The sequence below is a fragment of the Fringilla coelebs genome, assembly GCF_963513975.1.
Source record: "Fringilla coelebs genome assembly, chromosome: 28".
In the NCBI taxonomy this organism is placed as follows: domain Eukaryota; kingdom Metazoa; phylum Chordata; class Aves; order Passeriformes; family Fringillidae; genus Fringilla; species Fringilla coelebs.
Genome location: NC_140054.1, coordinates 3198175 through 3224533, shown reverse-complemented (window position 1 = coordinate 3224533; position 26359 = coordinate 3198175). Strand labels below are relative to the sequence as shown.

General features: G+C 51.2%; 1 protein-coding gene across 1 annotated transcript in view; it reads right to left on the bottom strand.

Moving 5' to 3' along the window:
• Positions 1 to 17345, bottom strand: part of EPHA10 (EPH receptor A10) — a gene marked incomplete at its 3' end in the record, with an annotated part of 29199 nt that extends 11854 nt beyond the window's left edge. The window contains exons 1-6 of the mRNA XM_084222702.1: positions 17281 to 17345; positions 16161 to 16225; positions 14285 to 14954; positions 6718 to 6873; positions 5062 to 5397; positions 302 to 426 (exon numbers count right to left, since the gene is read on the bottom strand). Coding sequence (XP_084078828.1) covers positions 302 to 426; positions 5062 to 5397; positions 6718 to 6873; positions 14285 to 14888 — 1221 coding nt within the window. The 5' untranslated portion in view covers positions 14889 to 14954; positions 16161 to 16225; positions 17281 to 17345. The remainder of the gene's footprint in view (positions 1 to 301; positions 427 to 5061; positions 5398 to 6717; positions 6874 to 14284; positions 14955 to 16160; positions 16226 to 17280) is intronic.
• Positions 17346 to 26359: the final 9014 nt, after the last annotated feature.

The window sequence follows — 26359 nt, the reverse complement described above, 5'->3', positions numbered from 1 at the left end:
TGTTTCAAATACATCCCTGCTTGTGAGCCTTCAAACACAATGCACAGAGCTCCATTATTAAGGTGAGAACTTCCTAATATCTTGCTAGATAAACTTTTCTGCAGCTTAGGGAGTTATTCTAGCCAAGCATTAATGCACAGACCATTGTTCTATTTGTCCTTTTCTACTTACATAATTTTTCCACTGACCAATCTCATGGCTACTGCTCAGCTCTAAGCACAGTTCTGCTGTCTCTGAGGCCTGCCTTTTGCAGCTTTCCCAAACCCCTGTGATTTTAAGGATTCCCACACCCAGAGCCTACCTTCTCAAAGTACTTGACCTCGTACTCGGTGCCATTGGCAGTCAGGAAGCCTGGCTCCTGCCAGGACAGGGTGACACTCTTCTGCTCCACTCTGTCTGTGCGGATGTCAGTGACAGGAGTTGGCACTGGAAATGCAGAGAGGAAAAGGGCAGTGACTGAGGGGCTGCTCCAGTAAAACCTTTCACTTCAACAGCTGCAGGGTGTGTGGCTTCTGCAGACACCAGTCCCCTCTCTCTGAATCAGGACTGGAATAGCTCCAAGCTGAGCTGGTGGCCATCCAGTGGGAGAAGACAGTGGTAAAACACAGCAGCTTTGTAATCCATGGGCAGCCTGCAACACTCCAATGGAAAACCGGCCAAAATCCCAACAGCACCCTCCACCCTCAGTGCTGCTGAGGGGTCTGAAGATGGGCTCATGTGCTGGGCTCTGAACCCCTGCTGAGGATGTCTGGGAAAGGCAAAACACAATCTTTGATCAGGGAGGCTGGTGGGACACACCAAGGCTTCCTGAACCACCTCACACCAGATCTACGCTGGACTGCTGGGAGTTTGACCCCTGCTCTGAGAGCAGGCTGTGCCTCAGGAGCTGCCTGTGTATTTCTGGTCAGCACAAACTCCCTCCCCAACATGCATGCATCCATTTAGTTCATGCACTGCGAGATGCACTTGCCAATATTACAATTTTAACCAGCTCCAAACAAGTCTCCAGACTATGCAGGCAGCAGCTCACAGCCCTCAGGCACAGCAAAAGCTGCACAGGGACATTGATTATTTCCAGCTTGTCCTACTTCCCATCAGATCAGGACATTTGCTGGACCCATCTCTGTCCCACCAAGACTCCCGTGGAGAGGAGCAAGTCCCTAGAAAGTAAACTTAAGTATCTGTGAAATTTGCATTCATTACTTAGCTCATTAATCTTTGCTGAAATAAAAAGCCCTCATGATGTTTTATTCATGCTGATTTGCTCCTTGATTCCAAATCACTTTGGCCTCCTGTGAGAGGAATCAAAAGGGCTCCTGTGCAGCTCCCATGGCCCACCCCAGGGTGTGGGACATAATCCAACATTATCCCCCAACACTTGACTTGGATCCTGCTCCTGTGAGATAAGCTAAGTGCTCCTTACTGTGTTGTATGATCCCCATCAATAAAATATCACCCAGCTGCCCTCCTGTGTCTCTGAATCCTGGAAATGGACTGGAGAGACCTGACTGCGTGGTCCTGACTGTTAACAAAGTCATCAGGAAAAATCCTCCTCACTCACAGATGTGCTTTAGAGCAGAGCCCATGGTACATGACAGAAAAGTAGGTGCCAACCCCAAACATGTTTAAAAAACATTAAAGAAAATCACACAGGCTATAAAGCATTTCACACTGTGAAAAAAAAAATGTGTTTCCCATCAATATTTTAAGCTCTCCTATCATTGCCTCCATTTGAAAAAGCAAACATTAAATTATTCACCACTCTGCCTGATTTTATAAACTCCATTCCACTGTACGTGTGTTTTCTCCTGTTGATTAACCAGGGTAGCAGCAGAACAGGCATAAAACTGCAGCAGAAGAGGCAGAAAACTACATGATAAAACTACATGTGGCACCGTGTCCTTCCCCAGAACAACTCACTGCATGCAACAGCTGGGCACCAAACACCAAACACCCCTGCTTGTGCCAGACAGAGCCACCTCTGCCCTCCCTCACTGTGTTACTAACATCCCAACAGTGAACATGTCTCAGAGATCTCCATTCCAAAGCAGAAAAGCCACTTCACCAGTCAGAAGGCAGCCCCAGGAGTTCAGACATTTGCCCCAGAGCTGGCTCATCCTGCAGCCCCCCTGCCCCACGGCGGCTGAGTCAGCCCTGGGCATACACAGGCAAATCTACTTTTGGAGGACCAAATCCAGCTCAACCCCCTTCTCCAGCCTCAGGAAGGAGGATGCATTCTGGCACTGGCTGCATTATTAATCAGCAGCAGATTTAAAAGCTCTTTAAGGCAGGAGCCTTGTATTCCTGCCGGGAATACAAATGACAGTGGCCTGGAGTGCACATTTACATGGCTAATGCAGCTCCACTCCTGCAGGCAAACAGTTCCCCTCACTCCTCAAACACTTTTATTTAGTCCCATGCTGGGGACAGATTAGAAAAAACACAGTATTAATTTTGCCACCTGCAGACTAAATTGCATCTCTTCTTTTCGCTGCAATTACAAGGAACAGTGGACAATTCCCTCTGGTGACTGCTGGAGGGGAAGGACAGCACGGAGGATTAGAGGAGCAAGATCTGACAGCTAAATAAGGTCTTGTTTCTTGTTTAATTTTTCCTCTGAACCTGCTTATCAGCAGACAGAGCTCCCCTGCTGCTGCAAACGACTTCCGAGACCACGGCATGACAGCCAGCATTGAAGGCAGCCCCGCCAGGCATCCCTGGAGTCCCCTTCCTCCTGACACCTGGCCCCATCCAGCACTTCTGTGCTGGGCTCTGGTGCCAAGGGGCTGCAGAGTCAGCACCCGTGTGCTCTGAGGAGCAGCTCCCCACGCTGTCCCTGCCAGCTGTGGCTGCGTGTCCTGCCCACACAGGGTCCCCTCCTCGCAGTGGGGTCTGACAGACAAACTCAGGACACAACCTTCCCCCCTTCTTTGCTGATAGGAATGGGTTAAGCATCGCTGTCACCCCTTTGCCAAGGGTGCAAAGGCAAGAGGAAGCAGGGCAGGGCAGCCCCAGCCTGCCACCCTCAGCAATAAAAGCTGTCAGTGCTCCAAGAAACTCCCGAGCCTCAGCTGCATGGGTAATTCCCAGCCACCATCTGCATCTGGAGACTTGACAGCTCAACAAGAGGCATTGATTTGAGCAGATTACAGGATTAATTATCCACCTTCTTGACGTGCATTTCAGTTCCCTCAGGAGTACACGGTATCGAGCAAGGGGCTGAGATTTCCCCCTTCCCCAGGGGAAAAGCTGCTCTGAGCAGCCAAGGCATGGGCTGGCATCACTGCCTTGCTCCCTAAGAGAACAGGGCACTCATTGCCCACCTGAGCTTGTGCCAGCTCAGACCTGGGGGCCCAGGCAAGGTGGGAGCTCCAGGTCCCTCTGCCTGCACCAGAGTGGAGGAAAGGCTTCTCATCAGACCTCTCTAAGCTCCCCACACCCCAGCCTGTTCTCTGTCCCCCTGGCCCCAGCTCAGGAGGCAGAAGACCTTCCCAGAGCTAAATCCATCCTTGAACAGCAAAGATCCTAATGAGGAGTGACACCTCTGCTGAGGAGCAGTCTGCAGCACAGCATCCCCCAATGGAGCCACAGGGATTGTGGTACGAGGGAAGAGAAAGCAGCAAGGTGCACAAAAAAGCATTTGATCAAGTGGTGGGAAAATTATTTCTAACAAGATCAAAGTTTAATCTCTTCAGATGAAATTGTTGGCCACTTCCTGCCAAGAGGTACCTGAGGATCATCTGTCTCCATTAAGTGTGGCTTGGGAAAGGGTTTTCATGCAAATTAATAATGTAACTGCAGAGGAATGGACAAGGACACGACAAGCCAGAGCTGACTGTCCTTCAGCATAGCCAACAGCACAGGAGGGACCTGACTGTCCTTTGGCACAGACAGCAGCTGAGGAGGGACTCCTGAGCCAACCCCTCTGGTCAGAGACTGCCCAAGGCACGGGCACTCACTTCCCCTTACCTGAGGGAACAGAAATGCCAAACTGGAAGTGGAAAGGGACAGTTACAGCAAGAATTGTGTCACAGAGCAGTGCAGGATAGAGGGAGGAAATAGATTTATTGTTTTTTCTGAAGGATAGCCAACATTTGAATTATCTGTTTTAAGGAGGGTTTTTTTGATGAATGGGCTGGAAATGCTGCTTCATCAAAGGAGGTTTTATGATTTATAAATTCAAACTGCAGCCAGATCACAGAGCAGACTTGTCCCTTCACAGCCCAGGCTGTCACCATGCTCACTCCTTGTGTAGGAGCAATGGGGGTAGGATGGTGGGGATGGGCAGAGACAGAGATCTCTGCAGGCTGGGCTTGGAACTTGGGGTTTATTGCAAAGGGCCTGGGTGCAGAGCCCTGCTGGGAGCTGCCAGACACAGGTCAGAGCAGCCCTGAGAGAAGTAAAGAGAGTGGGAAAGAGGGTGAGAGAGAGAGAGTAAAGGAGGATAAGAGAGTAAGAGGGTAAGGTTCCCAGTACAATACCATAAATCTTCTTCTGGGCTGAATATTCTAATTCTCACTAACCAATCTAGCCCAAGGTACAAATCCTACAGCATCTACATACAGCCTATAAGAATCATTACATTGCCATGCTGTGTTCCAATTTAAACCCTAAAAACTCCTCTCTGGGCCCCTTCTGCCAAGCCAGCAGGGTCTGCTCTGCCCCTTGGAGCTGCCTGCAAGCAGAGGGCATTGTCTGATCCAAAGGGGATCACCTTCAGCTGGCCATGCCATTGTTTTCCAGGTGTTCAGTACCTGAGGGATCTCAAAGCTGCTTTCATTTCAATCTCACTTAGAGCTTCCATATTCTCAAAACCTTTTACCAGACAATCATATTGATAAGGCTTTCCTGTTTCATCTTCCCCAACAACACCTTGCCTCCCAGAGAAGTGTCAGACACGACGTGCCAGAGCAAAGCAGCCCCGGGGAGGGGGGCAAAGCAGCGAGCTGTCCCCGTGTGTGTCACCCAGCTGTCCCCGTGTGTGTCACCCACCTGTCCCCATGTGTGTCACCCACCTGTCCCCATGTGTGTCACCCACCTGTCCCCGTGTGTGTCACCCACCTGCCTGCCCAGTGGACACGTTGACCTCGGCGTACTGCTGGCCACCCAGCAGGGCGGAGACGCCGTTGTGGGCCAGCACGCGGATGGTGTAGGTGACGTGGGGCAGCAGGTTGAGCAGGGTGGCCGTGGGCTCCACCAGCCCCGTCTGCTGTGGCACGAAGCCCACGCTGCTGCCGCACTGCTGGCAGCGCCCCGCTGGCACGGCGGGGCACCGGGCACACCACAGGCTGTAGGTGAGGTCGCTGCGGCCGCCCGCGTCGGCCGGGGCGCTCCACTGCAGCACCAGGGAGGACTGGCGCAGGCTGTACACCAGGTTCCTGGGGGCAGAGGGTGGGCCTGGAAGGAAAAGAGTGTCAGTGCAAGGGTTGGGGGATGGACGGGGAGGGATGTGGTTTCCCTGCTGGAGGAGTGACCGAGTTGTTCTTTGCATAAAAAGGAAAAAGCCCGCGAGTTTCTCTCGCAGTTTGGACCTTGGGGACTTCACCTCAGACCTGGGGCTGTCCAGTTGGACTTAGTTAATTCACCAGAAAAGGAACAGAACAAAGGAAATAATCACTTTTGTGGGCTGTTTTAGCAGGAGCAAGAACCTCTTGCCCCTGGCTCGGTTTTTCTCTGTAAGAGCTTTGTTATTTTGCCTTTTATTAAACCTTTTTCTGTTTCCAACACCACCTCAGAAGCCATCCTGCTAATTCTATGCCGTTCGGGGTAGCTGAGCTATCTCAGGTGTGATGGGTTTCTCTGAGAGCTCATTAGAAATGGCTTGAAGAGTAACAAATCACAAACATAAAGGTCCTCTCTGGGAGCAGCAGAGCAGGCACTGGGGATAGAGTACAGGGGCATGGTCCTGGACAGCCACAGCCAGGGGTGACACATGGGGACAGTCCTGGACAGCCACAGCCAGGGGTGACACATGGGGACAGTCCTGGACAGACACAGCCAGGGGTGGCACGAGGGGACAGTCCTGGACAGCCACAGCCAGGGGTGGCACATGGGGAGAGTCCTGGACAGACACAGCCAGGGGTGGCACGAGGAGACAGTCCTGGATAGACACAGCCAGGGGTGCCATGAGGGGAGAGTCCTGGACAGCCACAGCCAGGGGTGGCATGAGGGGACACGGAGGCATTGGTGGCATGTGGGACAGAGGATCCCAGCTGCAGGGATGTGTGTGTGCACCACCAGCCACAGCTCACAGTGGGCATGAGGAGCACCTGGCTGAGCAGCACCAGCCCCAGGAGCCCACTCCTGGTCAGACACTGCCTGGCCATGCTCAGCAGAGACAGAGGGTTCCTCATCCCTGTGCTGGCAGCTGGACAGCATCCATCACCAGAGCAGCTGGAGTCCAGTCCAATTAACTAGAGGCCATTTAATTAAAACCTGTGAATTATAGTGACTAAATGACTGTGCCCCAGTTTATCAGGGAGTCTGTGAGCCTGACTGCACATCTGCCTCACCAGTCTGGGTTGTAGGGACATCCCCTCCATCCCCTCCATCCCCTCCATCCCCTCCATCCCCTCCATCCCCTCCATCCCCTCCATCCCCTCCCCAGTGCAGCATCACCCCAGCACAGACTGAGCAGGCAGGCACAGCCCTGGGCCCTGCAGGACAGACAGAGTGCCTGGGCAGACAGACAGAGTGCCTGGGCAGGCTGAGACGTACGTGTGCAGGAGGCAGATGGTGGGTCTGAAGGAGACCTGGAGTAATTTGTCTGGCACAAACAGAAGGTGGAGGCTTCTTCATGTGTGAAGCTGTGCTCAGGGCATGGAGAACAGAGAGGGAGACGGAGGGAGAGCTTGTAAAAGCCTGGAAGGCAAGCTGAAAGAGAGAGAGGCTGTTAAGGGGAGAGCAGCACAGGATGAATGGGGACACGTCTGCATTTCCCTGTTTCCTGGAACCTCCTTTGCTGCCCCTGGCCAGCAGACACCACCCTCTAAGCTGCTTTCCCTGAGCACCTGCATGATCCTGGCACCAAGAAACATGTCCCTTGGTTTTACCCATTTGGGTTGTGTAGCTCTGCACTGATTTTCACAGTAAATGTCATTCCCTATCTAGGGGGTGCTGGATAAACCAGGAAAAAATAGCAAATGTTAAAATTACTCCTGAAATTTCCAGTTCCTTCTTTAGAGTTGAGAAACCAAATCAAACTAGTAGTGTATTCATAGAATGGAAACAGAGTGTGCTTTTTTCCTTTAGTTAGGCAGCACTGACCACCACACTGGGCAGAAATATCACTGCATCAGACACGACAGGAAAATCAATCCTGTTTACAAACATGATTGGGTCCAAGCACTAAACCCAGAGCCCATCCTTGGATGTGCCTGTCACACAAATCTGACATCTCATCACAGGAAACTGAACATTTCCAATTAGAAGTGTCTTTCAGATTAGTCCATCCTGTTTTCTAACAGCCAGAAGTAAGTTTACAGAAGTGCCTGTCATTAATAATGGCACAAAATGCCCCAATTTGCATGTCCCAGGAGCAGGCACCACAATCACATGTGAGTGTGTCCCATGAGGAGCCATGGGCTTTACTTGCTAATTTTTTTCCTTTGCTGTCCAAAACTTGCCCTTGAGAAGACCAAAAGTGCCCAGCACATGTGATGCATCATGTGTGTGTCTCTGTTTCTTTTTTCAGACAAACTCCCACCCCCTTCCACCCCATCCTACAAGTGTTTTTCTTGGTCTCCAGCTGGTTTAGGTGTCTCTGTCATTTCACAGTGCTTATTTCTGCAGTGGGTATGTGACAGCTCTTGGGGGATCAGGTCATCAATTTTTAGAATGAAATTCTCTTTTTTTGTACACTGCTTTCTATCCTGTTCCTGATCCTCTGGTGCTACCACAGCTAAATTATTAAACAATAAAATTCAATGATTCATTGTCCCAGAGCCAAAGAGAGGCTGTCAGATGGGTCAGATGGATCAACTGCCTCTCTCCAGCTCCACCACTGCTGACCACAGGAGCTCCTCAAGAGGAAGGATCACACATATGATCCCTGTCACTGCTGGAGAAAGCACATCCCCCTCTGTGTAACGCTGCCAAACCGCTCATTTGTGAGGCAGCTTGGCTGATAACCCAGCATGAAGCAACCTTGGGAAAGGCTTCTCTTAGCACCTCCTCTGACACAGCTCCTCAGGCAGGAGCGGGTGTTTTTGGAGAGAGCAACGTCCTCTCTCACTCCCAGCCTGTGCCACGGGGAAAGCAGGGGCAGCTGAGGATGCAGACCTAGAAAATGCATGGTTTCCTACTCCAGTGGCACAGGACAGCTTTCCATTTCCCTTCCCAGTGAAGTCCTACCAGCAGCAGTGCTGTGTGTGCCAGCATGAATTAATAACAGCTGCAGCCTCGCTCAAAATGCCTATACATGCATTTATAATTAACACTACAACTGGGTCGCCTTCCAAAATCAATTCCTTTCCAGTTTTGGTCGTGGAATTGTATTTGACAAAGTTCATCTGCTTTAATGTGTGTTAATTTTCTCTGTTGAAGCAGACATTCATAAAAATGCTCTTTAGGAAAGCCACAGCTGGGGAAACAGGCAGCCAGCACTGGGGGTGCCACAGCAAGAAGCAGGACAGCACCACAGGCTGACAGCCCCAGTCCCTCCCAGCAAAGGCCAAACTGGGAGCACTGGTCCCCTCCTGCTCCTAGATTTGCATCCAGCCCCCCCTGAGCAGCACTCAAACCTGCAATCCCACCACTGTCACCCAAACTGCTCACAATGCATCTCTCACAGGAGCTCCTGCTGACCCCTCACTGGACCAGGCTGGCACGGCCCTACTCCATCTATCTAAATCCCATTAGCAAGTCACTGCTTATTATGTTCCAAACATTTTCAGATCAGCACAGTGAGAAGGAGGGAGCAGCAGCCCCAAGGAGGGATGGATGCTTCCAGCCAGTGCCCATGGACAAGGACAGGCTGCCCAAAGCAGCCAGGGCACCCTGTGCAAATCACTGACAGAACAGAGCTTCAGTGGTGCACTGAGGTGGCCAAAGAGCCTTGCTGAAAAACATCCTTGGGTGGCAGAGAGGCTCCTGCCCCCTCCAGGCTGAGTTTGAGGTCTCACCTTGCCTTGCTGCACCAGCTGTGATCAATACTGCAGGCAGAGAGAAGGGACAGCACTCGTGTCCCATCTCAGTGCCTCTGTGAGAGGGACACAGCCAGCATGGAGAGCAATCAATGCAAGTCAGGCTCTTCTCACCTCGGCTCCAGGTCTGCCAGGATGGGAACTTGAGGCTGCACCACCCCAGAGAATCCAAAAGCACCTTGCCTTCTATACAGTTTGGAGGTTTTTAATAACTGGTTTTCAACAAGCAGCCTATGGTCCAACACATTGCTAGGAATTCTGACACCTCTAGACAATGCTACTCTGTAATTTTTGTCCTTGTTAAATAATTTGTGGAGTACTAAAACAAAAACCTGTGTCCAAGGGCAAGATCCTTGTGCATCCCCAACAACGAACTCTTAACAGCAGAAATTAAATTTAGTGATTTAGTCCAGAAGAAAGGCAGTCTGGAAATATCTAACAGAGTGCATTTGATGAATCCAGCCAGCACTGACAGAACCTCATTGCTATTTATGCCAGAATGTTCCTCAAGGACACACTGAAGCAGGCACATCCGCTGAGCCAAGTGCAATTCGCTGTTGTCTCTCTCAGCTCCCTAATGCATCCACCAAGCAGTTCCTGGTGAAGGACTGGCTGACCACTCAGACAGACAGAAGGACAGCCTCTCCAGCACCCTGCTGAGCACTCTGGCTCACACAAACCCCCTCAGCTGAGGGCAAGGCACGTTCCCTCTGGATTTCAACAGCCCATCCAACACGTTCATCCAGCAGCCAGATATCCATGACCTTAACCTCACAGGAATCCTGCAAACAACTTGTGATGCTTGTAATTGTCAGAGCAGCCTGCTCTGAAATTAAATGTCACGGAGCAATTTGTGTCTGGATCTGTCACGACTTCCAAAGCCAGAATCATTTCAGACACACTGTGAGCAGCGAGGGAACGTGCAATCCCAAATGATGAACACCTCCAAGGCTGGCCATTACTGCAGAGACTCATTTTGCTGCTCCATGTGCGTGGCTGGAGGGCAGCAGCACCCAACACCCAGCTGATCCCACCTCACAACCCCCCCTCAATGTGCCCAGCTCCAGAATTCCTCTGGAATTTCCTCCAGTTCCACACAGCAGCAAGCACAGGGCCTGACTGTGGGATGCCTGTGGCTGCATCAGTGATGAAAGCAAAACCTGGTGCTTTGTGCAACTTGCAGAGCCCCAGGAGGAAAAATAAATGTATGCATAATCCTCCAGCATCAGTCAGCAGATAAAGTACACTCCAGGAGCACTTACAGGTTTGTAAGCTAATGTATAAAAGATGAAACAAATCAAAAGCTCCAAGTGCTGTACATTTGGATCCATCTTTTTTTCTATTTAAACAGAAAAGCAGACCTCAGGCTTCAGGAGGTCTCTTTGCAGTAAATGACAAAATATTGTCATTTATTGTTTTAAATTTCTCTAACTTTCAACTGAACTGTTTCTTTTCCACCTAAGGACACTGCAGTGACTGTGGTGGGACATATCCAATGTAGACAAGAGCATCTGACTCTCCCCACATCCCACTCCCACCCTAAACCTCTGCTTTCTCCCTAAGAGAAATACAAATAAACCTTCCTCGTGTCTTGTCCATAGCAGGTTGAATTTGACATGCTGCTCAAAAATCCACCCAGTGACGCAGACAAGGAGGGGGAATTTCTGTTATTCCCCATTTCAAACAGCACCTGTGGACAAGGCTGTCACTGAAGCCACCTCCTGTGGGAGGTTTTAAAGAGATGAGCAACCCACATCTCTTTAGAAGGTCATTTAAAAATCCTGACAAAGCACTAGAAACCATTTCAACTCTAAAACTCTTTCCAGTGATGTCATTTCCATGCAGACAAGGGACAGGGACACTACTTAGACCATCATTGACCAGACTGAGCAGGGCTCCAGGTGCTGGTGAGGGGCAGCAGAGCATGGGACACAGCAGCAGGGCAGAGCTGGCTCCTGACAGGGCTGTCAGAAATTGAGGGTAATGAATTGAGGAGGAAACTTTGCCAGAGCACAAATTTACGTTTCTGTCAAAGAAGAGTGGCTGGCAGCTATTTTTGGTAGCTGGTCTCCATCATATTAATGCAGTGTCTGGTTTAAGTTGTCTTATTTGCAGCAAAGCTGGCTGGTAAATATTAACCTTGAGCTTTGCTGAAATTCTCCTTGCAGATATTACTAGGGATTGGATAGAAGAGAGGAAGCAGAAGGAGACAACTTTGAATGAAAATGTCAGGCAGATCCCCCACATCATGGCTTCATTTACATAAAAACTGTTGCTACACACCACAAACAACCAGCACAAAGGGGCTACAGCTCACACCTGACAAAATTAATGGCAAAAAGACATCAAAGCTGAGAAGGAAAGTGAAAACAAAAAAACAGGGATGGGCAAGGGATCATCCACAGAGCACAGAACTGCCCAACTGCCTGCTGTGCATCTTCTGGGAATGGGTTTTATGGTCAGAGTAAGCACAGAGCAGCAGCTGGCTGCAGAGATACATCAGACAAGACAAGTCTGAGTGCATTTTCAGTGACAAACTCTCCTCTTCTTCATGAGTGGATGTTAAACAGACACTAAAGTTGTGCACTCCACCAACACCAAAACAGTTCATCAGAAACATGCAAACTTGTCAGGAGTGCTGGGGTGCCTCTGGAGCAGTGGTGCAGGACAGGAGGAGGGACATGGAAAGACTCAGCTTTCCTGCAGCCAGAATTAGCAGAGTCAGAAATCCTATCGGCCTTTTTGTCATCTCTCCTAATTTCAGAGTGAGGACACAAACCTTCTCTCGGTACAGGATGCTTTCAGTAATTAAATCAGGGTTACAGGGACACCAGCTCTGCCACCAAGGTTAAACACCTTCACCAGTTCATCTCCTGCTTCCTCCACAGCTGCCACCACCACAGTCCTGCTGCCACCACCACCCTGGCCCCCATGCCACCCCACAGGCACCAGCAAAGCCCCCACCACCCCCAGGCCACCACCCAGACCTCTCAGGTCCACAAGAGCTGCAACAGAGACTGTGGCCAAGAATTTTCATGGGCCAGCAGGATTCACACCCTCTGAGCCCTCCAAAGCCTCCACAGGATCACAGTGGGGGTGCCAGGTGTGTTGGGGTTGGTTTAACACCCCCAAACTCCCAAAGCATCCACCTGCCTCCAGCTCAAGGGCTTTTGTCCTCATTGAAGAATTTCCACAGCCCTGGCAGCTTTCATCAGAAATCTTTTCAAGCTATTCACTTAGCACTGTGCTAATGCAGGGCTGCAAACAAACCCCAAACTTTCAACCCTTAAAAACTATTTTCTGATATTTGACCAGACATCAGACGCTGCTCCACAGAGAATGACTAATGACCTGCTTTCTGTGAGAGGGGAGAGAAACTTAATTATGTCCATTAAATTACTTCAAATATTTTTCCTCAGAGAATATGAATTATTTAAACTCAACACAGAGAAACCTGAAACATTAGCAAAAGCCTTCTGGGACTCACTATGTAAATCCCCACTCCAAACAGATGTGGAAAGCATGGCAAGCTGCCATGCAGCCACTGAAGCAATCAACAGCACTGAGATTTCAATTTGATAGCTTTAATAAGGTCTTCTTAAGGAGAAGCCACTGCCCAGAGCACTGGGAAGGGCATCCCACCACCTGGAAGGAGGCAGCACCACCAGCACAGTGAGAAGCCTGGAGGTGCTCCTGAAAAGCAGAAAGCTCACTCTCCTACTGCTCCACCTGCCTCCAGTGCAGGGCAACTCCACCTCCCTGGGACTTTTAGCTGTTTTCCTCTCAATCTGTTTTTGAGGTGAAAAGGGAGACATCCAAGGTATCCTCTGGACACCAGGCATGGGGAGCAAAGGGTTTTTTCAGATGTGTTTTACTGAAGAATGCACCCCCTCTCCCAGGTCCCAGCTGGCAAGAAGGTGCCCAGAGGTGGCATTAGCCCAGCAACTCTCTCCATTCAGAGGCTCCACACTGTGAGGAAGAGCATGACAGCCAGCATCTCCCACCTGGCTCTCACCTGCCTTTGAAAGGAAGATGGAAGTGGTCACAGCCCCAGGTTTGTTAGTGTTAAGGCAGAGGGTGCATCCACTTTTGCAGCTGCCCTTAAACATAACCTTGTGAGCTGTAAAGTCACCAAATTATTCAACCGTGTCCAAAGAGTATCAATAGGGATATTAATGTTCTAGAGTAATTTTAACATTACAGATAAAGCTGTGGGAAATGCCTGACAGCATCCAGAGCTCTGACACGTCTGCCCAAGCAGCACCAGGCTGCAGAGCAGCCCCATGCCTTCCAAACAAACCTCTGGTGGCTCACTGGGGAGCTGCCATCACCCAAAGACACATATTGCTGCAAAAGACAATTCCACTTATCCAAATATCCAATATCCACTAATCCAAACTGTGCTCAGGCACCAGAGAGGTCTGGCAGCAATCCTGAGCCCACCAAACCCACTCTGACACATCTGCCCAAGCAGCACCATGCTGCAGAGCAGCCCCATGCCCTCCAAACAAACCTCTGGTGCTTCACTGGGGAGCTGCCATCACCCAAAGACACATATTGCTGCAAAAGACAATTCCACTTGTCCAAAATGTGCTCAGGCACCAGAGAGGTCTGGCAGCAGTCCTGAGCCCACCAAACCCGCTCTGACACATCTGCAGAGCAGCCCCATGCCCTCCAAACAAACCTCTGGTGGCTCACTGGGGAGCTGCCATCACCCAAACATATTGCTGCAAGACAATTCTACTTATCCAAACTGTGCTCAGGCACCAGAGTGTCACCCTGATTTTTTAAGATTTTCTAAGCTTCCTGATGTTGACATTCTTGTAACGAACTTTCTCACACACTTTCTGTAAATAACTCATTGTTTTGCATTTTTTTATGGAGGAGGAAAAATTTGATGGACTGTTGGTCTGTCCAGTGTCATTGGAGAGGTGGCACTGTCACCCTCCAATCCACTGTCACTTTTGGAAATCTATAAATGTTGGAGTCAGAAAATAAACTTCCCCTTTTTCTCTTCACCTTGAGAACAGCAGTGTGTGCACGTGGTGTCGTTTTGTGTCCTACAGTGACACCAGACAGCTCTGGCAGCAGCATGGACTGACACAGACAAAACCTGCCAAGACACCAACGGCCACTTTTACCTCTGCATGCCCCGTCCTTCTCCTCAAAACCAGGGCTGCACATGCACTTCCCTATGGGCACCAGCCACTCTCCCTCTGCGCTGCAGTGCATCCGAGGGGGGTTATCCACATCCACCTCAGCATGGGCCACACAGGTGCCCTGCACCTCCACCAGCGTCACAAAAGCCGTCTCTGCCACCGTGTCTGGGAACAGGGCCAAGTTCTGCACCGTGCTCAGACACTTCTTGTAGTAGACCCGCACGGAGACCAGCGCCACGCAGGCACCCACGTCCTGGAAGCCCAGGTGGAAGCCTCTCTTGCTCAGGTGCCCGATCTCCCTGAGCTCGGTGTTGAGCTTCATCTTGCGCTCGCCCAGGTCTCCCTGCGTGAAGCTCTCGTCGGCGGCGATGGTGTCGATCTTGGTGTGCTTGCCCTCGTGGCCGCTCCAGCCCAGGTCGGAGTCAGACTCCACGTAGTACAGGTTGAAAGTCTCCTTGCAGGTGCTGGTCACGCCAGGGATGCTGTTGCAGTCCCTCAGGGTGAACTTCAGCTCGATGAAGATCCTCTGGCCGTCACGCCTGGCGATCCAGCCCGTCTGCAGCCAGTTGTTCTGGTTGGGCTCCATGACGTTGCACACCTGGTACGTGCGGATGGGCTTGTAGGTTTCATCCACGCCACTGATCTCTTCCCACTGGGGACAGAACACAAAGCTCGGCAGCTGCCCCAGCAGAGACACACCAACCAGCATCAATGTCACTGCCACAAGCCCACCCACCACAGGCACTGCAAGTCCTCAGCCCACCAAACCCACCAGCTGCTCCTGGACCACCCAACACCTGAGCTCTCCACAGAGGTACAAATGTGAGGATGCAACCAGAAAGGCAGCAGATCTTGGAAAACAAAGCTTGATTCTGGACACAGCATCTGCTGAGGAGCCAGAGGCCTTCATCTCCCACACACTCCTCAGATTTTCTGTCCCTGGGAAGGTGCATCCACACAGTGTAACCTTGGATGGGATTGGGCTGCCCAGAGAAATCCAAGATTTCCAAGAAATCCATCTCTAAGGAGATGTGACACCAGTCACACCAGCACATGAGGATGTCAAATGCCTTCACAAACAGCAGCAGCTTCTCTGCCAGGAGAAGTTTTAGCTACAACAGGACAAATCCTCCAATCCTGCAAGTGAAACAGTGTTTCCCCAAAGCTATCAGCAGAGATTCTGATCAGAGAAATGATGATTCAACCCTCACAGCCTGAATGACGACCTGGCAATTTCCCTAAGCAATTCTTTCTGGGGGTAAATTTATGCATGACAGTCAAAACATACCCAGAACAGAGCTTCTTCTGCAAACAAACAGCTGTGCCACACAGATGACTCCAGGACCTATCACTCTTCCCTCCAAATGCTTTATTTCCATTCAGGAAAATGAACCCAAAGCTGCAAGGAGCACAACTCCAAGCTTACTGAAAGTGGCTTTAGACCAACACCAGCAGCAAAGCTGGTGAACAAACATTACATGGCACAGCTCCCAGTGACCTCCCCAGCCACAGCCCTCGATTCTAAGGGCTTGACTGACCCTTGGTGCTCATGCTGGTGTGCAAACCACAGCACAAAGCCTTAACTAGCCAGGGTTTATTAGCTTGCTTTAGTAGTGTAAAATCCCTTTTGAGGAGGGACCTCGCTCCTCGCTCTGCTGCCGGGGGCTCCTGGCACTGATCATGCCAAGCCACCCATCGACCTTGAATGAGGAGGTCCCGTGGCTGCCAGCCCCACCCCAGCTCTGTGGAAGCAGAGCTCTCACAGGCAGGATTTCAAACGCTGCTGAGCACCAAGAAGCTGACAGAGCCTCTCACCCTCTCCAGTGGCGCAGAGGGACAGTCCCACCCCCGTGCTTACCCCGTTCGATGGGTGTGAGGTCCAGCCCAGCTCCGCCTGCGATTCCTTTGAGTCCAGCAGGACAACTGCAGGAAGACAGCGTGTTAGGAAAACCACTGACACAGGAGATGCTGGCAAAAAAAAGCTGGTAAAACCCAGCGTGTCCATGCATCGGGAAGCTTAGTGCCATGCTGTGCCAGGTCTCACGGGAGCAGCTCCCACCCCGGCTCCAGCAGCCATGGCACCACCGTGTGAGCACCGAGCGCCACGAAGCTGTCACTGCACACCCAGAACAAGCTCGCAGGTGCCTGATCAATGCCCTAAGGACTGTGCAAGCCCAGGAACACCACAGACAGCACTGCCACTGTGCCATGCCCACAGCGTGCGGATGCCGGATCGGAAAGGTACCGCAGCTGCTTTGAAAGAGGGATTTCCCTGGCAATCGACACCCTTTTCCCACAAACCAGCCAATTCTGTCTTTGACAGGAAGAGCTATTTCCCTCAGTTCACAGCTTCACGATCCTTCCACAGGCAGCAAACGGCCACAGCCCCGGACCGGCAGGTTGAGCCTCGGGCTCAGACACCGGGAACGAGGGGCGCGGCGGCGCACCCCCGGCGGGCACATCCCTGACACCGCTCCGGGATGCTCCGAGACACTCTTCTCGCCTCCGGGAGCAGGGCGGTCCTTCCGTGGCAGCGCAGTCTCCGCCACACGGACCCCAGGGCTCGAACCGTCTCCCTGTCACGGCACTGGCAGCGCGCTGCCTCGTGACTCCGGTGATCGCGGGGACCGGGACACCCCGGGCTGACCCGGTCACTCCACGAGGACCTGTCCGTCCTCTCCCGCTCCTCCTGCAGATCTCCGCGCCCCGGAGAGCGGCGGCACACCCGCCCCACAGCCCGTCCGGCCAGCCCCGGAGCGACCCCACCGCCGAGCCGAGCCGGCCGCTCCCGGTACCGCAACGCGCAGCCCGACCCGCCGCGGGCAACCAAAGCCGGGGCCGATGCGCCGAAGCAGCCGGGCACGGGGGACACGGCGGTGACGGAGCACCGGGGACACGGCGCGGTCGGGGGCGCGGGAACGGCGAAGAACCGGGAGGCGCCGGAGCACCGGGAGACGCCGCCGCCCCGCCCGGCTCACCCTGCTCGGCGGCGGCGCGGGGCAGCCCGGGCAGCAGCGGCAGCAGCAGCAGCAGCGGCGGCAGCAGCAGCGGCGGCAGCGCCGTCTCCATGGCGCCGCGACTCCGCGCCCCGCGCCGCCGCCGCGCTCCCGCGCCGCGCCCCGCCCCCGCCGCCGCGCGCCAACCGCCGCCGCCGGGGCGGGGCCGCGGCCCGCGCGGCCAATGGGCGGCAGGGGCGGGGCGGAAAGGGGCGGGGCCAGGGCGGGCGGGCCGTCGCTCTGGAGCCGGCTGAGGGAGGGCGGCCCCGGTGAGGGCTCGGGCTCGGTCACCGGGCCGGCTCCTGAGGGAACGCGCGGCCCTGCTGAGCTTTGTGCTGCTGCAACTGCTGCCCTCGCTGATGGCGAGATGCTGCGGCCGCAATCAGCAGCGCTTCGCCCCCTCAGGGCCCCGGGGAGCAGCGGGCAGTCTCATCCCTGCCCTGGCTGCAGGCGACGCCCGGGAATGTCGAGCCCTCTGTCCTGGCTTTCTGTCTTGAAATTTTATTACCGGCTTCACGTCGAGGTCCTCCAAGCCCAGCAGCTGCTTGAAAGCAAAAATGCCCAGACGGAAAGGCCAGGAAAGGCAGCCCGGGCACGGCGAGTCCTGCCAGACCCACACCCAGCACAGTGCTGGGGCTGCCTGGGCTGGGGGAAGCAATTCCTCAATTCTTGGCTCACCAAACCAAGGTATTTGCCACCAGCCTCTTGTGTCAGGGAAGGAACTCAACGAGGTTTTGTTATTACTGACTGTAGGTCTTGCAGGTTCTTGCAGAGTTGAGTCAGGCTTAATGCCTGCTGGTTTTCCCACTGATGGTGGATATCGTGATACCAAAGCAAACATTTATTCCCGTGGGATGTTCCTTTTGCTGTGATTGTGTGTCAGATGTAAAATATTGCAGTATAAATCAAAAGCATTGAGCCTCCATCCAGCACAGCCCGGCCAGGCTCTGGTAGCCCATTCCCAGCCCTGCTCACAGGAGTTGGTGCTCGGACCTCAGGCCAAGCCCAGCTGGACACTTGGAGCCAGAGGATGTTTCCAGCTCTCCATTTCTCAGCTCTTCTGCAAGCATGCTCATTACCTTTCCTCTCTGTGTTAAATTTACTGGTGAGGAAATCCATTTATCAATGTTCTTCCCATCTAGGACAGCTCAGCGTGGATCAGTGCTTCGTGTGCTGCTGCACCAGCCCTGGAGCCCCTCCTGCCATGCACCTGCAGCCCAGGAGCTCCTGGTGAGACCAGGAACAGCCATGCTGACTGGAGGCACGTGTTCATACCATCAAAACCCTCCCTCCTTCATGTTACAGAGCAGGGAAGCAAAAGACAGGGTTTATTTATAATCTTCCTCAAGTGGAAACCAAAAGAAGTGACCCGTTATTACTGAAGATTTCTCAAGCCACCCAGGAAGAAAAGTGATATTTAGTTGTCGTTAAAGGCTCAGAACTGCATAACAATTTCATGCTATGTTAACTTCTAGGTTTTCTTTCGCATATAAATTTTTAAGGAGTAAAATAGAAAAACCCAGGCACTTGACCTTTAATCACAGTTATTTGTGTGATCACTCAAGTGTGGGAAAAAACTAGTTTGTGCTTGAAAGATGCCCTTTAAAGCCAGATTGCTCTAATATGACACACAACTCTCACAGTGTAATATACGGGATCTGGCATGCCTGCCTCCAAGCACAGCAGCTTCCTTTTAATATTCACACACTGGGTCTTGCTGCTGGGACAGTGGAAGGTATCAATGTCATGAAGCAAATCAATCCAGACCCCTGGGACAGCTCCATTCACCACCAAGTTCCGCAGCCACGTCACTGAGGAGCCAAGCAGGGAAGGGGATTTTGGAAGTATATGGAAGATTTTATGTTAGATATGTTTTACCAGAAGAAGGGTCTGTCATGTTAAAAGCACTCAGCTTATCCATTTATCTGAAATATAATTCCAAGCACTTATAAAATCTTGGTAGTAGAACAGCCAGAGGTATTTTAATTAAGTTTTCACGTATCATGCTTTGGGAAAAATGATCTCATGAATTTTGTTGCAGCAGCAGATGACAAAGCCATTGCTGGTGTGAAGACAACAGAGAAACAGAGCAGCCTTTAATGGATACTACTGGATTTCTTCACAAAGCCACACCAGGGACAGGATGGAGGTGTGGCACAGCCCACCAGCTCCTTGAGGGGCACAACAAGGGGCCAGGTGTATTGCAGGTGAAGGAAGAGGAACATCAGGTTGTCTGGTCATCTCCATCACCATGATATTTTCTGAACAATCCCTTTGCCAGAATTTCTTCTCCTGGGAAGCTGGGAAGCTTCAGCTTCTCCCTGTTTTGCTGCTTTGGCATGTGGTTTGGAGATTATTTATCCAGCATGTGGATTGTTTTTACTTAATGGCCAGTCACAGCCAGCTGTGTCAGACTCTCTGAGCCAGTCACGAATTTTTATTATTCATTTTTGTTAAGCCTGCTCTTGTATCCTTTATCTTTCTTTAGTATAGTTTTTGTATAGCATGATATGATATGATATGATATGATAATAAATCAGCCTTCTAAGAACATGGAGGCAGATTCTCATCTCTCACCTCATCCTGGGGACCCTGACAAACCCCACAATCTCTGCTGCTCACATCTAGCTCTGGGGCTACTGCCCTTCCCCACTCCTGCCTGGAGCCTGCAGAAACAAGAAAGGCATCAGGTCAGCCAGGCTCCAGATTGTCAGGGCAACTTGTGCAAAGAGCAGGGCTAGCCCAGAAAATGTGTAATTGGCCAAGTTGAGCTATTACCTGCTGTAAGTGGAGACAGAAAGATAGTTTTGACACCACGGTGAAAATAACCCTCCTGGATTAAAAGAAAAATCAATACAAACACCAAGGGAAGAGAATCAGAAACCAAGACCATCAATTCCTGAGATAGAGAGAGTTGAAAGTCTCAGTGGGAGGACAGCCAGATCTGTACTGAAAAACAAAACTTTACTTCTTTTGCTGACAAATTACTTTTTATGCTAGAGGACAAAGGAGCCATGAGGATGCAGGCCTCAATGTACAGCTGGAGGAGCAATCCTTGACAAAAGGTGGGGCAGGCAGAAACCTCATGGAAGCTTTTGCACCTCTCCTTTCTCTTCCACACTTGCAAGCATTATTATACAATAAAAACAAAGGATTTCTGCAGTTTTGTAGTGGTTTTGTCATGTCACACAAACACACTCCAGGACTTCTGCTGTGACAAGGGCAGAGCCAGAGCAGAGGAAGCAGCAGCAATACAGCACAAGTGTGCCTGGCATTAGGGGATATCCCACAGAGGCTCAGACATCAGGTCCCAGTGGCACCTCAGCAGTCTGCCACCCCCAGCTGATCCCAGGGCTCAGACACTGCTTCCCAGGGGCACAGCACTCCATCACAGCCAGTGCTGGCCCAGCCCTGCTCATCCCCTCCTGCTAACTGGCAGAAATCACAATGAAAATGGAAGTTAATGTAAAGCTTCCTCGTAAATCTCATGCTCAAAGCTGGCCTCAGGGCTGCAAAGGGAAAACCTTTCTACCTTCTGGGTTGTTTGTCTGCAAATACAAAGCTACAAAAGCTGTGCACTTGTTTTTTAACAGCTCTGTCTTTCTGTCAGATCTGTACTCTTTGCCTCACAATGTCTGCACTATAAATGTTTTGCAGCAGTTCTTTAGCTTTTAAGGTAATCACATAAAAGACCCTTGACTACATAAACACAGCTAATCAGGGTAAATGCCTTTAAGCATCTTTAGATTTCTTGCTAATGGATTTCCAGACAGCCCCCAGATATCCACGTTCTAGAAAATAATGTAAAATAGAGTGTCTAATTTTTTTAAATGCCTCACATTTATCATATGCTGAGAAAATCCAGAGCTCCAGGCAGCATAACATCATTACACTTATGTAAGTCATACCCCGTTCTGTCATCATCAGCATGAACCCTGCCTTTGGCTGGGCCACGGATGCACCCGGTGTTAAATTCCAACTCAACCAGAGACAAATTACCCCACGCTGCTAATTAGAGCCAGACAGGAGGGATCCAGGTGTCACAGCCTGGTGACAGAGCCTGAAGGGCACACGGAGGCCCTGAGCTCAGGAGTTGTGTGTGGGATCTGCTCCCCTGGGAGCAGTGGGAAGGCTCATGGAGGAGGCAGGTGTGAGAGCCTGAATGAGAGATGTGGGACTCCAGGCTGCTCTCTAAAATGCAGTTTATGACATCCAAGATGTTACAGCAGCCCAGGGTTGTGGGTGACAGAGCTGTGCCTACAGCTGTCAGCTCCAGCTGCAGGCAGGCCAGGAGACCTTGAGTTTAGGTTACAAATGCATTATATACTTTTCTTTTGGTTACAATGCATTATATACTTTTCTTTGGCCACAAATGCATTATATACTTTTCTTTGCTGAGCATCTTAATACAGTAGAACCAATCTATAGCTTAACTTTTACCTATAGCCTATCATAACTACTATAATTACCATATTCATGTTACTGTTCTCCAATCATTAAAAGTCAGTACATTACAGTTTAAGCTAGAAGTTGTTTTTCAGTTTTCTTGCAGTAAAAAATTCTGAGACCTTTTCTTTACTTGCCACATTTGCTGACTTGTTTGCCTGTGCTGTCTTTCTGCTTGGTAAAAACATCTTGTTTGGGGTGGGTTTATCCTTTGCTCTAAGTCATAAAAACCCCTTCTAACTAACACACCCTTTGTCTCCTTAGTTATCCAGTAAGACTGGCTCAGCAATTCTTTTCTTCTACATCAAAACTTGCTTTCATTTCTATTCCTTCTTCAAATTCTACATTCAAAAATCTTTCTGCCAAGCACACATAGCTGTGAGGCTTTCTTGTCAAACTTTCATCCTTCCCAACAGGCAGGTGCTGCCCCTCAGAGATGCTTTGCCCTGAGCACAGGGCAGGATGCCAGCACCCCACAGGCTTCTTCCTCTCAGCCTGCCCCTCTGCTGTGGCTTCACTTGCTCTGCTTGAAAGGCAGAGGTGCAGAGTGACAGCTCAGGTGGGTGAACCTCTGAGAAATGAGGGAGAAATGAGGATGCACCTCAAGTATAATGGTGCAAACAACCACCAACATAATTTTGGTACCAATTTCAGTAATTCGAACAAAGAAGTTGTCCTACCTTTGATTTGCTCTCCTTCTCTTCCTGGCTGGTTTCATGGTGTTTCCTCTATTTATTAAGAGCTTTTTCATGTTTATATCTTTAGCATGATAACCATCTAAAATGCATTACCAAGAGTTCTAACTTTCCTGGCCCCTCAATAACGTGGCAGCAAATGACCCTTAACAACAAGGAGTGCACTGAACTGCTGTGGATTTCCCTGGAGTGATTCTGCTCTGGCTCTTACCAGGCAAATCAGAAATGCAACTGATGAGGAAAGACACTTCAGGACTCACTTGGTAACTCAATCACCACCAGACATTCACCAATTATCCCCCCCAGTCACAGGGTGAGGGTGATGGGGAGGTCATGCAGAGTGAGTCTTTTTCATTTGTCCATGACAGAAGAAGGGAACGCACTTTGCAAATTATAATTAGCAATTTAATCCAGCTGTGGCTAATTCATAGATGCATTCTGCACTCCAGGACTCAGCACTTGGGCAGACTCTAAATAAGGCACCAGCATGGTGTGTCCAGCTCCCTGAAAGCTCACCAGTAATTACAGATTGCTCAGCAGAGAGCAGGACAGCTTTCCATGCCTGCAGGTGTCTCTGCTGCCACCCTGCCAGGGTGAGATGCAGCCCTGGAGAGAGACAGAGAGTCTGCCAGCTGCCAGCCACACCATCCCCCGGGATACCTGCATGGGGGCCCTGCCAGCCCTGTGCTGAGCGTGGAGAGGGGGATCCTCTCATCCCAGCCTGCTCCCATCCCAGCTCAGCACAGGCCAGTGGTGGAAGGGGACTGGGGAAAGTGCTGCAGCTCAGGGGAGAAATAAATTCTGCTCCATTCTAATGGGGCACTCCAGGCCCAGAGAGAAATTGGTGTCTAGGTTCACAAAAATCCTGCTTGAATAAACAGAAAGGGAGGGAATGCTGGAGAGAGCATCCAATCTGCATCATAATTAAGGAAAAAAAATAACAAATGGCAGAAACAACCTGTTCCCATCTGCAGCTGCAGTTTGTTTCTGCTGTATTGAACAGCCAGGCACCAAGCCTACCAGGAACCTTCTCTGGAAATGTGTGTTTCATCCAGAAAGAGTGGGAAAAGAGCCTCTTTTGATGTGTATTGCAGAATCTGCTGTAATGAAGCATCAGAGAGGATTTTATCAACCAGGCACTGACTGCTGTCTCCAGCCTGGTACCAGAAGTGGGGGCTCACCCCTGGAAGAGTCTCCTTGAAGAGAGCCCACATGGGGACAGCAATCAGGCTCCAGATCTGGGGCTCACCCTGGTGTGGGGCTGGGCCTGTGCCCCATGCAATGGTTCAGGTCACTGTCACATTGTCACATTTGGCTACCCAGAGCAGGAAGATGCAGTTCCTCAGTGGAACTGAGGACATTTCAGACATTATTCAATCCCAGACTGACTAATTTATCCATAAACCTTCCTAATGAGCCTGATAGTGTAGGAATGAGAGAAAGCAGCATTGTTATCTGTAAACAGCAGCAGCTGACAGCATGTTTAATCACAGGCTGCATAACAGTGACATCGGTGGAGAAGAGGATTAGACACTTCTCCAATTAGTCAAACAGCAAAGGCACGAACACAGAGCCTGAGGGTCACTGAACCCAAAACAAAGAGCAACAAATATCAGAGCTGGGGAGTCCCAGTGCAGGGGAGGCACTTGGAGCCAGGGGCAGGCTGTGCAGGAGCCCTCCCCAGCACCCTGAGGGCAGCAGCAGTGAGGAGAGCCCTGGCACTGCTGCAGAGCCAAAGCCACCACTAACGCTGCAGGCTCTGCTCTGCCTGGAGATCTGCAGGCTGCCTGTGCCTAACAGGATTTTGCAATCCATGGCGAACATGCTAATGGGATAGAGAGGTAAAGAGTTCATCCTACTCACTTTTCTCTGCTTCTTTTCTTTTTTTTTCTCTGATCATCTCTCTCCCGGTTTTCTCTGGCTCATCTCTCTCTGAGGTCTGCAGATTAAAAGCATTAATATGAGCCAGAAGTTATTATGTGAATCCTACTTATCACAAAGTAAATGGGATCTAGAGGGCTGCAGCCCTGGAAGCCACAGCCATTGGTTAACAAAGAGTTACCCAGGGTTAACTCAAGGCCATCAGGGTTTTCCTTCCCCAGCCCCCAAGTCTGGGGGAAGCAGCTCACAGGACTGGGGGAGCACAGGGAGGAGGGAGCGCAGCTGCTGATGTGCCACTGCATGTAAGGGAGCAGTGATGCTGTGGAAAGTACATTACTGGGGGCCAGAGGCTCTGCACAAACTGTGGGGAGGTGCTGGACGTGCCAGGCACCACCAGGCAGGAGGGAACAGCTCTGGCACCAACATAACAGGAGCTACAGCATTGCTGCTGCTGCCTTTGCTTCCACAGCAGGCAAGGTTTAGCATGTGCCCTCTCTTCTTCCTGATTCCAGGTCTTGGGTTAAACCAGTAGCTGCTCCGTGGTGGAGTCCAGGTGTTTTGATTTATCTCTGAGAGATCTCATTATCAGCCACAGCAGCACACTCTAACCTTTCATGGCAGGGCCCCTTTGAATTTGCTTTCTGCCCCAAGGTACAAGAGGAACCATGAGAAATCAATTTTCTTTCCTCCAAGACCCCCTAGTTTTCAAGAACTTTTAAAGGGCAGACAAACCATAACTGGGACATCTTTTACCTTTAAAAAGGCCCTTCATCATATTAGATTTTGATTAATCAGCCTCCTACTCTCCTGTCACTTTCACAGTGGAGAGTGCTGGAGACCTCCCACCAGCCCCTCTCTGCAGAGGGAGGGGGGGAAAGGGAGAAGGAGGGGAAGACAGAGACTTCCATGGCTGGGGGAGCAGAGTCAGCTGTGGGGAAGGCTCAGCCCCTGTGCTCACCTGCCCTCCTGCAGCTCCTGTTAGCAGGGAGATGCAGCATTGCAGGTGCAGCTCCTGCTCAGCTGGTGCCACTGGCTGCCCTGTGGCTGCCTCCAAGCTTTGAGAATTTCCTGGGGCTGCAAACCCTGAGATTACCTGACTTGTCCAACCAGTCACCACACCCTGGGCACAATCACCAGGCTCACAGAGGAGCCTGACACTGTAGGAGACAAGATGCTCATTCCCAGCCCAGGCCTCAGTCAGCAGGAGTGGGGGCCAGGGGAGCCCTGCAGGCTCTGAGTGGCAGCAGGCAGCCTCCTCTGCCTGCCAGATAATATACATAATTCAGCTGAAATATTCATTTAAGTCTGTCTGAGCCATGGCAATAACCTAGACATTATGACAATACAGATCAATAAGCCCAGAGAGGATCCTTCACTGAAACATGCTGCAATTGTTCAAACCAAGTCTTAATTGTGACAAGAATTGATTTCTCTTTTCTAATATCCCTGACTTTTAATTAAAAAGTAGTTAAGTAGACAATGCATTTCCAGGATCATTTAGAGGCAGGACGACATCAAGGAGCACACACTTAAAATGCAGAATTGGTGCCTTGTTAACACAATGGGACCAACCACAGCCTGGGGAGTTGCTCTGTGCAAGTCAGATGGGCTCAGGGAGCCCCCAGGCCAGCAACCACAGCCAGTGCTCCTTCCTGGCCTCAGCAGAGACATGGGCACGTCCCCACTTGTTCTCTCCTGCTCCCCAGGGCCCTCCAGCCATCTGCATTTCACACCCTCTTGCACACACGAGTGCATCTAATAGCTGTGATTATCCAGCAGCCTCCAGAGCTTTGCTTTGCCCTTGTCCATGGCACATGGCAGAGGCTGGAAGGGAAGGCAGGACCAGGCAGGAGGGCAGCACAGCTCCCACTGCACGAGGGCAGGGCAGTGGCTGCAGCACCAGCTGCCCCAGGAGCTCAGGGGGGTGAGCACAGCCCCAGCACAGCCTTCCCCTACTCTCCATGTGCTTCTTGGGATGGTCCCAGGGTGTGCCCACAGCTCACAAGGGGTTGGTAGGAGGGAAGTGCTGAAGCCCCAGG